Source organism: Polistes dominula, unplaced genomic scaffold (assembly GCF_049000335.1).
Source record: "Polistes dominula isolate Pdom_NZ unplaced genomic scaffold, Pdom_raw_medaka contig_23, whole genome shotgun sequence".
Lineage (NCBI taxonomy): Eukaryota > Metazoa > Arthropoda > Insecta > Hymenoptera > Vespidae > Polistes > Polistes dominula.
In genome coordinates this window covers 1,854,246-1,868,779 of record NW_028300963.1, presented here as the reverse complement: position 1 = coordinate 1,868,779, position 14,534 = coordinate 1,854,246, and the positions used below count along the sequence as shown (strand labels likewise).

Sequence of the window (14,534 nt, the reverse complement as noted above, 5' to 3'; positions counted from 1 at the left end):
TTGTCGTAAAATACAACATTTAAAGGAATAAAATCAAAGTAATGCAATTGAACTTAACATTTTTATAATTTGGAAATATAAAATATTAATCATTTAATTTAAATACTTTTAGTATAATATTTTATAATATTATATATTATATATATATATTAGAAATAAATCAACGTGTTAATTAATATATTTTAAATTTAAAAATAAATTGTTAAATAATTGTTTTATTTTTATTTTATTTACCTCTTTGGATTAGCCTTTTCCTTTTTGTGTGTTAGCATCTTGTAACGAGCTACATTTGCAGGATAACGTGATATATGTAAACCATGAGCTTTTATACGGTTAGCCATGTCGTCGTCCTCACCACCCCAACCCCAGAAGACATTGCTGAACCCGTTGACCAGCTTGAAATGTTCTCGAGACATTGCAGAAACACCACCGAAAAGATCAGCGTATGGTAGCCTTGAAAAAACATTATTATTATTATTATTTTTTTTTTTTTAACATTTTATATAGTAGTGTCAGTGTTTTACAAAACTTTTACTCAAGCATGAACTATTTGTTTAATTTTATTTCAATTTAAATAATTGGGACTTTTTATTATTAAACTAAAAAAAAATTAAAAAAAAAAACGATTAATTATGTTTATTATGATTATACTAATTAATACTGTCTTTTTATATTAATTTACTTTATATTCAATTTTTATTTAATATCATATTGTTTAATTAATATTACAATAATTTAATAATCAATTATAAAATACAAAATGAATAAATGAAATCACGCACAGTATGTAATTAAAAACTTTCTTATCAAAAGATGAACATTTTATCCGGAAATATTATAATAAGTGTTTTTAATTTAAAATATTATAATAACACACACATTGTTTGTTTGTTTGTGTGTGTGTGTGTGTATGTGTATGTGAATATAACACACGGTTTGCATTACATTACAGTAATTTGTGGTAAAAATCAATTTGAGATAATGAAGATCTAATAGAGAGTTGTTATAAAGTACGATCATACAATTACTACAGTTAGTTACATAACGAGTTAATGATGCGTTAATTAATAATGGTAACGATTATTTATCTTTCCCCTCTTCCTACCCCTTTGACAACCCCCACCTACTCTTTTCCTTCATTAAAACGAAATTATTATCCTTCATAGCTTCGGTAAGTTATAATTATGTTGCTTGAGAATGAAATCGTGTGTTTCACGATATTATATATTTATTAAATTCATAAACAAAATAGTCTTTGTAATCCTTATTAAATTGATATTTCAATCAATAATTGTTCATTTAAAAATGTAGAAAATAAATATCAAATATATTAAAAAAAAAAAAAAATCAAGAAACATAAAAAAAAACATGTGTTCATAATTGCACAAGTTAGAAGTGAAACCTTCAAATAAAACATGTTTCGAGGATAATTTATTATATAATATTATTTGTACTTTTAATTTGTAATTATTTATTTAATTATTAATTTAATTAGAAAAATGCGCGGCGCCTGTTCGTATGCAACCCTCCAGACACACTTTGAAAATGTTGCTTACGAATGCCATCTACTGGGACGGAATTTTTTTTCCAGTTAAAACTGTTTATACACGTTTGTATGACGGGTTGCTTATCTTTCGGGCAGAACAAAAATTCCGCTCTTAAGTAACATTTTCAAAGTGTGTCTGGTGGGTTGCATTCATACAGGCCCCGCGTACTTTTATAATAATTACAAAGAAAGTAAATAATGAAACACTTGAAAACATGTTTACACAAATCAAATATTTTTATAAATAATGATAAAAATTGAACTGTAATATTCTAATGTATCTAATACACATCACTGCGTTTCATTTTTTTTCAAATCACACCCATTCTAAAGTAGTTTTCACTTCAAAAAAAAAAAAAGAAAGATTAAAGTGAAATAAATTAAATGTAAAAATAAAAAAATGATCATACTTGTATCTGAATTTATCAACGGCGACTGACATGTGCCTGGGTTGTTCCGGACAGGTATACAAATTTCTATCGTCTTCCGGAAGTAAATCGACGTCGTGGAAAATGAAACAATCGAAGGTTCTTTCCTTCAATGCTTCGACGTAACCAACGTTCATCAACATCGCACGATTAAACGCGCCGGTACCTGAAACCAATCAATCAAAACAAAATACGTTATTAATAAGATGAAAATCAGAATAATAATAATAATAATATACACGAAGTAGATGAAAATGAGATAAAAGGAAAATAAACAAAAAACTAATGTTAAAATTAAAATTAAAATTAAAATAATTTTTGTAAAGGGTATAAGAGGAGAGTAGATAAAATAAAAGGGATGAGAGGGTTGAGGGTGACAATTCAAAGATCTTAATTTTAAAATTACAATTAAAATTAAAATGATTTTGTGAAAGGTATATAGGTAGATAGAATAAAAGGGGTGGGGGGTGGATGAAGGGTTGGTAGTTCAAGGATTTTAATTCTTAGATGTTCTTGAAGAAATGGCAAAAAAAAAAATATGAAATGAAAAAACAGAAGAAGAAATTCCAATTTTATAATTAAAAAGTTTTCATTGTAAAACATATTATCAAAGTAATGTGAACGAGAAATAAAAAGAAAAAAGAAAAATATAGAAGAAAGATAGAAAAGGGGATGGTTGTGGGAAAATACTGGGAACACTGATTCTACGAGAAAGATAAAATGTCTAAAATAGAAATAGAAATAGAAATAGAAAGAAAGAAAGAAAGAATGAAATAAATAAAAGCAAAAAAAGGAGATATTTTTGAAATGTAGGCCATCCCTGTGTGTTGAGATGTTTCCGATAAGTTTTCTTTTCTTTTCTTTTTTCTTTTTTTTTTTTAATTTCTATCTTTTTTCCTTCAATCCTATTTTCATTATCTTTCTCCTTTTGTTAGTTTTCAGAAATCATTTTTATCTCTTTTCTAACCATTTATTTGTCTCTTGGTATCTTAACGTACGAGATACACGAAAAACGACTAAAAAAAAGGAAAAAACGAGGTTAGGAGTAGGTAGCAATCTAGGGTGATCTTTCGTGGTATGTAAAGTGCAAGTTGCAGTTGCACCAGCATCCCCCCTCTCCTCAGCCCCCTTTCCTACCCTTACGTGAGAGATTAATCGACCCAGTTAGACATACCTAGCACTTTTGTGCTCTCTATGTCTGAAGAGCTTACCTCAAAAACTTTCCACGAGTGCTTTCTACTTTTCTTTCCTTTTTTTTTCTTTCTTACTTACATTTTTTACTTACTTCTTTTTTTTTTTTTTTTAGGAGAAAGGGGTAGGTTCTGTTTTTTTTTCTTTTTTTTTTTTCATTTTTTTTCATTTTTGTCATAAATTTTATATACGTACAAGTAGCCTTACATTGCAACACGGTTTTATCTTTAACGTGATAAGAAAATGATGACAAACTTTTGTATGACAATGTACTTTTACATATGTTGGAATGTAACATGATTATTTTTTGTTGTTTAATATTTATATTTAAAAATTTTCATTATTTTATACTCATTACTGTGTTTAATAGAAGGATTAGAAATATATATATATATTTATTTATATTTATTATATTATATATATTAATTATTATATAATATAATTATTAATAATAATATTATAATATAATAAATTAATAATAATAATAATATATATATTATTTATTATATTATATTATATTTATTATTTTTATATTTATTATATCTTATAACTTATAATATTATAGTTAATTTTTAATATATAATTTAATATATTATGTATATAGTATTATTATATTAAACTATATAATAATAATAATAATAATAATAATAATAATAATAATAATAATAAATTTTAATTAATATGAAATAATGCATATATATTACATATATTACATATATCACATACATTATAATATAGATTATGTTATGTTAATATAAACAAGTTATAAATATAACTATTTATAAACTTGTTTTAATTCTAGTGTACTGAAAAACCATACCTGAAATTATACCCGCATAATGTTGAAACACCTTATATATATATATATATATATATTTTCTTTTATCTTTAAAAGTTAATATATAATACAAAATACTGACAAAGTTAAATATTCTCATTTTATTTTCTTATTTTACTGTCAGTGACTTAACGTTGATAAAAAAAAAGAAAAAAATGGTGAAAATATAAGAAGGTTTTTAACGAATGATCGTTCAAACTATAATTCACACCTTTCGAGTCTTCTCCTTTAAAAGTAATCCATAATGCCATGCTTGTGTATAAAATAAATCTTACTGTATACACGAGGTCTTCTGATTTATATCGATAGAGCAGGACACAAAATGCGATAAAAGACTAAAGAAGAAGAAGAAGAAGAAGAAGAAGAAGAAGAACGGATTCCTATATATATATATATATATATATATATATATATATACATAAATGTATACATATATGTATATAGATGTGATTTTTCGTTCGTCCAGTTCAATAGAGAAACAAGGACCATGATCTTTATGGGAAGTGTGTCCCAAGAGAATTGATCGATTTACATATATCGACTTTGTTGATGGTCTCGACTGTATTATAATAATAAAATAAAAAAATGTAAAAATTATAATATTATAATAATTATAATACGTTAAAAAAGAAAAGTGTACAGTAAATGTAACAACGGCGGGATTTGATATTTGCGGTCAATGAACTTTCGAGTTTCTAATGCCAATTAATAATAATAATAATAATAATAATAATAATAATAATAATAATAATAATAATAATAATAATAATAATAATAATAGTATAGTAAATGTATTTCATTTAACTTAACTTTTAAATTTTATTCAACTAAATAAATTAATTTGAGTTAATTTAAATAATTATTATTGAATTATTTAATATTTAATATTATATTATTTATATATTATTATTTAGATAATTAATTTTATTTAATTTACTATCGAATTTATTTTTCCCTTTTTTTTGTTTTTTGAAAAATTTACCTTCACTCACTTTAGATCTTTAAATAAAATCTTCAAAAAATTTTAATAATTAGTTAATATTATATTATTTAATTATTTAATATTAATTATATATATATATTTATTTAAATAATTAATTTTATTTAATTTATCATAAAATTTATTTTCCCTTTTTTTCTTATATTTATCTTTACACTTCATTTCTTTTATTAAAATCCTCAAAAACTATTTTTCAAAATGGCCTACTTTAGATACCAATATTTGAAATGGTACGTTACGTACACCTCGAAATTTATTATATTATTATATTAATGGATAATGCATGTATTAGAAAAAATACATTAAAAGTTTCCATATATTTTATAAACTAATATATACTTTTATATCAGATAAATATGATTTATAAAATATAGTATAGATAAACGTATATATATATATGTATACGAAACATATAACCTCAAAGTTGTTGGATGTTATATAGCAATTTAATCACGCGATTCCATTTAGATGCTATTTCTAATATATTTCTCTCTCTCTCTCTCTCTTTCTCTCTCTCTTTCTCTCTAATGAATTTTCTCTATAGTGAAGTAACAAGTTCGTTCAATCTCCATCGATTAGAAATAAATATCCAGAGAGTGTATATGTGTGTGTGTGTGTGTGTGTGTGAGAGAGAGAGAGAGAGAGAGAGAGAAAGATAAATTCTTGAAATTCCTATTAATAGACGAATGTATATGGCTAATAATTAATCTTCGATATTAACCAATACGATTCGGTATATAAATCGTTAATTAATTAATAAAAACAAAAAAACAAAAATGTGATTTCAAATTAAATCAAATTAATTTTATAATAATAATTAGAAATATTTTGTGATTGGTTTTGGAATATTACGTTTGAGATGAAATTTCGATTAAATTAGACACTCGTTTAGCACGTTTAACGCATCCCTATTAGTTATATATAATATATAGTTAATAAAAAAAATATATAGTTAATGTAATTAGTTATAATTAAGTGTTAATAAGAAAAAAAAAGGAAACTAAGATAAAAAACAAAACTCTGCTTTTTTCCTACGAATTGAATAAAAAAAGAAAAAGAAAAAATAAATAAATAAATAAGTACAAATAAATCGGATGAAGTTTCGATTAACAAATGAAATCCAATATAAAATAATTAATACGATAAATGGAATAACAACATTTCCAATGATCAAAAGATTTATTTATTATTCTCAACCTACCAAAGTTCCTACCCCTTATATCCTACCACCACCATCACCAACACCACCACCACTACCACCACTACCACCCCTTTATCCTATCACTCTTTTGCTCTAGTACACTCATCTTTATTTCCTTTTTCAAAGAAATTATTCACTACCGTTAGCAATTATGTAAAAGCAAAATATTCGGTGTGTCCGACTACACTACTACAACTACTACAACTACTACTACTACTACTATTAATACTAATACTAATACTACTACAACTACTATTAGTACTGGCTGTTGCTAGGCTCTTTAATCACGGATCTTCCTAGTAGACTTTTCAAAAGGGATGAAGAAGACAGACAGTTCGAAATGGAAGGAAGAAAGGTACGAAAGGAAGGAAGGAAGGAAGGAAGGAAGGATTTGAATTTCAAAGTAGTTGCAGGATGAAACTACAACGTTCGGACCATTTGAGACAATTAAAGACTCGTTAAAGGTATTCTCTATAACAATAAGAATAAATATTAAATATCATTCACAGTTGTTAGACTGACATGTACCAACCAGATAATATTATCAATAATAATAATAATAATAATAATAAAAATAATAATAATGTAATGTAAAGTTCAGATCAAAATCATCGTATGAATCAATGTTGTTTCTTCGAGATACTTTTGTGTTGCACGATTATATGAATTATTATTATATCTTCAAATATTTATTATAGTAACAAATGTTATTGTATATATTATAATATATTAATAATATTATAATTAATTATAATAATATAATATTATAAATTAATATATATAATAATAATAATAATATATATTATCATATATATTATTATATATACTATATATAATAATAATAATAATAATAATAATAATAATAATAATAATAATAATAATAATAATAATAATAATAATAATAATATATATAATATAATATAATATATAATATATAGTAAATATAATAAAATATATAAATAATTATAATATATATAATTATAACATATATAAATTTATAATATAAATTAATTATTATATTACAATTAATATAAAATTAATATATATTATAATAATAATATAATATTAATATATATATAATATTAATATATATAAAACTTTAATACAAAACATTTTTTCTTACAAATTAAATTTAATTCCAATTGGATGAATTCCAATTTAGTGTTACACTTCTAAATTTATACTTTTAACATCTAACGAATTGTCCATAGTAATTTGTTGAAGGTAAACAATTAATTTGATGAAAAATAACTGTGCTACAATTTTTCTTCGTTTTAAAGAATGAAAAAAAAAATAAATCTCTCTACAAGAATATTAGTGGTAGTGGTGGTGGTGGTAGTGGTGGTGGGAAGAGGTTTAATGGAGGAACAGGGGAATGTAACTAGCTGTCACCATCCTTACAGAAGTTTTACTACCTGGTGGTAGTAGTCTTGTTACGTAATACCACCACGTTAGAACGTAATCTAATCGGACTAATGCAAGTCGAAAGCGAATAGAAGAAGAGATGCCGATAACTGGATTGCTGCAATGCGGCATATCTCCACTACTCTCGTTCGGTCATTAGTTATTTTCTTAATCAGGCATCGTTAATCAAAGTATAAATCCCTTTTGATAGATATCCCACTTCCTTCTAGGATTTGTCCCTTTTTCCTCCCATTTTATTTTTATATTTTTTGTCTTCCTCTTTCCCCTATATAAATTCTATTAAAATTCTAATCTTTCAAACGTCATTTATTACAATTCGTTTATAACACTGTTTTTTTTTTTTTTTTTTTTTTTTTTTTAATTTACTTGTAAAATTAAATTTGATATTTGTAATGAAACAATTACAAATTGAATAATTTCCAATTAAATATTATATATTATATTAATATAATAATTTATTATATTATACTATACTATTTTATTACTATATAAGGTAAAGTATTCAGTACTTGTTGAACACCACTAACAATGGGACTGGTACTTGCACGAATTTATATAAATCATATTATTTACAAAATCTGCTATTGAATGTAAGTAATATTTGTACTTTATTAACATTTCATGACTTATCAATGAATTTCGAATAAATTTTTTTTTTAATTTTCAATGGAAATTAGAGCAATTTCATCGATTTAAATATGGTCTTACTAAGAATATTTGATAGATACAACTTTTCTTGTGAAAATGATACTAAATCGTAAAGTTATTAACTAATAACTTATATATTATACCAGGGGTCGGCAATCTTTGTAGTCGGAAGTGTCCAAAATTACAATTTACAAAATTTCAAAATTTTTAAAGGACCATAACAATTTTTCAAGTGCCATCAAATTTTGTCTTGCCAACAACAAATAGTACTCGCATAAATCAAGTTTTTTTGATAAAAAAAAAAACGAATCTATTTATTCATCGGGGCCTAATCCTCGTTAATCGATTCAGAACGATTTTTAATGTTTTTTTTTTTACTAAGCTCTTTTAATTAAAGAGCCGCAGTTTCACATCTAAAGAGCCGCATGTGGCTCGCGAGCCGCAGGTTGCCGACCCCTGTACTATACTATACTATTATATTCTATACTATATATTATATCATATTATACTAATAAAAATAAATATTATACTAATACTGATATTATTTATATATATATATAATATTAATTATTTACTATTATTTTTCTTTTCTTCTTATCATTTGTCTTGAATACAACTTCATAAATATCAATGAAATTTTAGGTTAAGTGTGTATCGTAAATTATATTATAACTGTTGGAATTTAAGCACTGTATTTTGTTTTTGTTTTATTTTTTTAAAGTACTATCTTATAAAAAGGGTTAATTAAGTGTTGATTTTTATAGATAAAGAAGAAAAAACAAATTAGATTACTAAGACCTTATTAAGGTTTATTATTAAAACAAAATTGATGAATATTGTAAAGATGAGGAGAGAAAAAGAAAAGAAAAAAAAATAAGGAAACGATAAATTTCGTTCGTGAACGTTTGTGGTTTAACCAAAAACAAAAACAAAAATAAAATAAAATAAAAAAAACCAACAACATGGGGGTTGAAGAAAACTATCTCACTCATCGTCAGTGAACTTTCAACAAAATCCCAGGTGAATTTTTCCAACGTTCCCCTATACATCACCATCTTTGTTCCGTCACGTTAAAGCAAGATAAAGATAAAGATAAAAAGAAAAGGAAGAAAGAAAGAGAGAGAGAGAGAGAGAGAGAGAGAGAGAGAGAAAACATTTAGAGCCTTTAAGTGGCTGTGAAAGACAGAGACGAATAGCACGTTTAATATTAGAACAAAGAGAAAGAGAAAGATAAAGATATACTCATTGGCTTAACGTGGATTTTATTTCAGATGTTACTCATAAATAATACCTTCTTAGATGATTTACTTTACTTTTCTATCCTTTTTTCTTTTTTTACTAACAACCCATCATCAACATCATCAATTATATTATATTATATTAAATATTATTATATAAATAGTATATTTATACTATATTACTAATAGTATACTATATATACTAAATATATTATAATACCAATATATTTTAATATATTATATTTATTATATTTATTATATTTATTATATTAATTAAATATATAATACTACTAATATATATATATATATATTATAAAATATAAATATAAATTTTTTTATATCAATCAGTATGTTCATACTAAAGACAATAAATATTCTAACATTATTCACTTTATTTCGTGAAATTTTTCTCAAATAAATATTCAATGAGTTAGATTTAATATTAAATACTTCGTTATTTCTTATGTTTTTTTACAATTCTTTTCTCTTAACCATCATTCAGAAGATAATTTATTGATTAGCTCTCTCTCTCTCTCTCTCTCTCTCTCTCTCTCTTTCTCTCTTTTTCTCTTTACTATATAATACATATAATGTGCTTATGGTATGATAAGCTCTTACTAATTCACACACATGTTAGGTAAACAGAAAATCAGATATAATGGATAGGCAACACGTATTTTATCGATAACATCGTTAATAATTCATTCCATTGGATCTAATGAAACACCTTGTATTCTACAATAGAGGGGAGGGAGGGGAGGAGGGACTAGGGGAGGGGAGGAGACGGAGGGAAAACATATTGATTTACGATAAACGTAGAGATAAATAAATACTATGTTACAAGATAAAAAAAAAAAAAAAAAAAAGACAGAAAAAGAAAAATTAAGTAACATAAGTTATTAAAGTAATCTATCGTATTAGAGATGATTAACTCACCTTCCTGTTCAACCACAAAAATTTGATAATCGATTTGTTGACGCAAAAGTATCGGATGAATGTTGAAGAGTAAAGTTTGAAGATGTTGTGGTCTATCACGGAAAGGAATGATTATGGCTACACGGTGTCTGGCTATACAAGTTTTTGGACATCCTTTACCACCTGGATTCACCTCGGTAAATGTTTTTTCCATGACTGACATCTCTGGTGGTGTTTTACTAACTGCAATTGGACCAACTGAAATGAAATAAAAAAATGATTGATTAAGATTGTTTTTTTTTTTTATGTATATGAGAATATTGTTTAGTATGTACTTGTAAAACACGTATCTGATTGTATGTATGTATATGTTCAATGAATAATGTGCAACATAGTATTTTTGTATAATTCTTCTGTGCGCGTGTATGTCACTGAACTCCTTCTAAACGGTTGGACCGATTTTAATGAAATTTTGTGTGTGTCTTCAAGTGGATTCGAGAATGGTTTAGATTTACAATTTCGGTCCAATTTAAATTGTTTATTTAATTAATTTTTTATTTATAAATTGTTATACGACAAGTTTATAGGTTGAAGTCAGTGTACAGGACAACGTCTGTTGGGTCCGCTATATATATATAGATATATTCATACAGTATTAAAATATTGCCAAAATGAAAATATTTGATTAACAACTAGTAAATGTAATAAAAAGAAAATATATATAAAATGAGAGAAATATAGACGAAAGATAATTGAAGGAAAAAAGAAGAAGAAGAAGAAGAGGAGGAGGATAGAAAATGGTGGATTTTAGAACGAGTAGAAAAGATAGAAGTCTATCGATTAACCGAGGTAAACATTCGCCACTCTTCTTCTCATCCTTTGTTTTCCTCGGTGTACGGTTTAACGAGCTTTGCTAACGTGCAAATAGACAAGATCAAAGACAAGAAGGATCGAATCGGTAGCAAGATGTAATAGAAAAGGTAAGACACCACCATCACCACCCCACCATTACACCCTTCGTCTTTCTCTCTTTCTCTCTTTTCTTTTTTTTTTCCCCAAGCTTAGGTAGAAAGTGCAAAGACAAACGATTCGGGATAAAATAGAAAGAAAACTGTGTAAAACTGGTTGGATCAAACTGTTGACTGATATATTTTCTCTTGGAAAACAGCTGTTTATTTCATGATGATTATTATTACGTTATTCAAACTTTAAAATATTAATTTTACAGTAAGTATCATTTATTTTGTTGTTGTTGTCGTCTATCAAATATGTTCTTGAAATTACGGTAGAATCTTAGAATACAGTGTGTAGTGTTACAGTATGTGAATTGTGTTAATCAGATTATTTATATGTTTGTTTTAATATTTTCATTAATATATTTTATACATAATGGTAAGAATAATCAAAATTATATATATATATATATATAATATAAATCTATTATATTATTATATAAAATATTATATTATTTTATATAATTATATGTTATAAATTATATTTATAATAAATTATTATTATTTATATTAAATTATTATTAAAATTTAAATAATTATTATTTATATTAAATTTATTATAAATTATTATTAGTTAATATAAATTATTATTCTTATTTATGTATCTCAAAATTCACCATTGTAAGTAACCCAATTCCCATTTGAATGATACAACACACATATATATCTATATCTATATCTATATCTATATCTATATATATATATATATAGACTTTTACAAATACAAGTTAAATGTATTTCTATGTAAATGAACTAAGAGTTTATCTTACCGAGATTTGGTGCTACCAATGGACATTGTTGCATCATCGTGTTATTCGTGGTATTCGAAGCATATTGAGGCCTTCCAGAAGGCAAACCAATGACGACGTTGTTGTTATTATTGTTGGTCGGAAATATTCCAACGCTATCAGCATCGGTATCAACAACAGGAGTCTCAGTTTTGTTATTATTCGTGAGAACACTTCCATTGGTATTCCCTTTGCCAATTGATTCGAATATTTTTGATGATGAGACATCGTTGTTACTGATATTATCATTATTATTATTATTTCCGAAAATATTTTTGACAGTAGCTGGACCGTATATTATCAATCCACGTGGATGATTTCTATACGTTCGATCTGCATACCTGAAAAATAAACAAAATAAAGTAAAATAAATAATAATAATAATATTTTAATATTGATTTAATTGGTATTTATATTATCATTTTTTTATTAAATTGTTTATAATTATTGAATAAAATATATAAAAAAGAGATAATGTATTAGGGTTAATGTATAATGGTTCAATTAATAGAAATGTATCAAATATATGCGAAACTTCAAAAGTCATCTCAATAGTTCAATAAATAATATCCCATTGTTCATATTTATGGATACACAAAATAGAGACAACAGTTAAACTAATAGGATTATATATATATATATATATATATAAATAGATAGTACTAAACTTTAAAACTAATCTAATGTAACCATTACCCTATTGTTCATATTTGTGGATACACAAAATAGAGATAATGGTAAAACTAATAGGATTATATATGTGTATATATAAATAGATAGTACTAAACTTTAAAACTAATCTAACATTTCCATTACCCTATAGTCCATGTTCATTAATACACAAACTAAAAACAATGGTTAAACTAATATAGGAATATATATATAAATATGTAATACTAAACTTTAAAAATAATCTAATATTTCCATTACCCTATTATTCATATTTATTGATACAAAAAAAAAGCAATGGTTAAACTAATATAGGAAAATATATTATTAAAATTATAAAACTAATTATATATATATATAAATACCTAATACTAAACTATAAAACTAATTGAACATTTCCATTACCCTATTAATTGATATACAAAATAATAGACATAGTATCACCGATCTGATTAAGATTACCAAACTAATAGGAATAATATACATCATATATATGTATACCACATGAAAGATATTCTACAATACCTCTACCTTGATAGCTATAACGTAATTAGATTGTACAGAGTAGATACTAATAGCACAGTAGACGAAGGAAGACCATCAAGTTCTCGCCTTGAACGTGATTCCAGATACTGAGAATGAGTGACTGAGGTGAGTGTAGGTATATGTAAGAGAGAGAGAGAGAGAGAGAGAGAGAGAAAGATAGTAATAGTACACACAGAGGTTAAATAGACAAGGAGCATGAAAGAGAGAGAGAGAGAGAGAGATGATATCGATCGATGGTTAATACCAAATCTAACGGTGCATCGAACTATCCCTTAGAACCTAATTATCCTTCGACAGGTAACCCCTGTGCAGGGGGTGGATCAACCACATGTGTGAAATGTGCATGTGAACCATTACTATATCTCTCTCGTAACTGACTATGCACCATTTCCTAATCGTGCGTTTATACACATACACACATAAATATATATACACACACGTATATGTGAAAGGTTGTGTTTGACGATTAGAAACTCGATCGAGCATTTAACAGTTAGCTTAATGCTATAACCTACCACTGTGTTATTGGTCTAAGCAAATCATTTGGATTATACCTTACTTGAGAATAAACTTCTAACTACGAGGAATTTTTATTTTATTTTTTTTTCACATCTTTTTTTATTATTATTATTATTATTATTTTTGTAAAACAATTCCACAAGGATATGGAATTTAATTATCGTGTTTAGTAAGAAACACGTAATACTTATTTTTCTTTGTATTTTCTTATCTTTCTTTCCTTCTCTCTTATACCAAGAATCGAATCAATTAATTATAATACTTTTTGCAAGGTTTATTATTGTAATATTAAATATTATTATTGAAACAATGTTGTTGTTTTTTCTTTTCTTTTCTTTTTTTTTTTTTTTTTTTTTTTTTTAATAAATCATTTATTATTTATAGAAAGACGAGTTTCAAGGGTGTCCTTAACGAGCTGTATTTTTTTTTCTTTTTTTTTTTTTTTTTATTGATAGATAGCAACGGTAATCTTCAGGAATAGAGAAAGGAATAAAAAAGAAAAAATAAAAAAAAAAATAAAAAGAGAATTAAAGGAATCAAAGTTCTCGGATTTGTGCTTTCCTTTCCTC

General features: G+C 25.1%; 1 protein-coding gene across 3 annotated transcripts in view; it reads right to left on the bottom strand.

Moving 5' to 3' along the window:
* The window catches only part of LOC107065319 (beta-1,4-N-acetylgalactosaminyltransferase bre-4), a 94,498-nt gene that overhangs the window by 4,620 nt on the left and 75,344 nt on the right, over positions 1-14,534 (bottom strand). For all 3 annotated transcript variants that reach the window (XM_089172817.1, XM_089172815.1, XM_089172816.1), the window contains 4 exons: positions 12,214-12,572; positions 10,452-10,688; positions 1,957-2,140; positions 235-453 (listed from right to left, as the gene is read on the bottom strand). In XM_089172817.1, the coding sequence (XP_089028943.1) occupies positions 235-453; positions 1,957-2,140; positions 10,452-10,688; positions 12,214-12,572 (999 nt within the window). The remainder of the gene's footprint in view (positions 1-234; positions 454-1,956; positions 2,141-10,451; positions 10,689-12,213; positions 12,573-14,534) is intronic.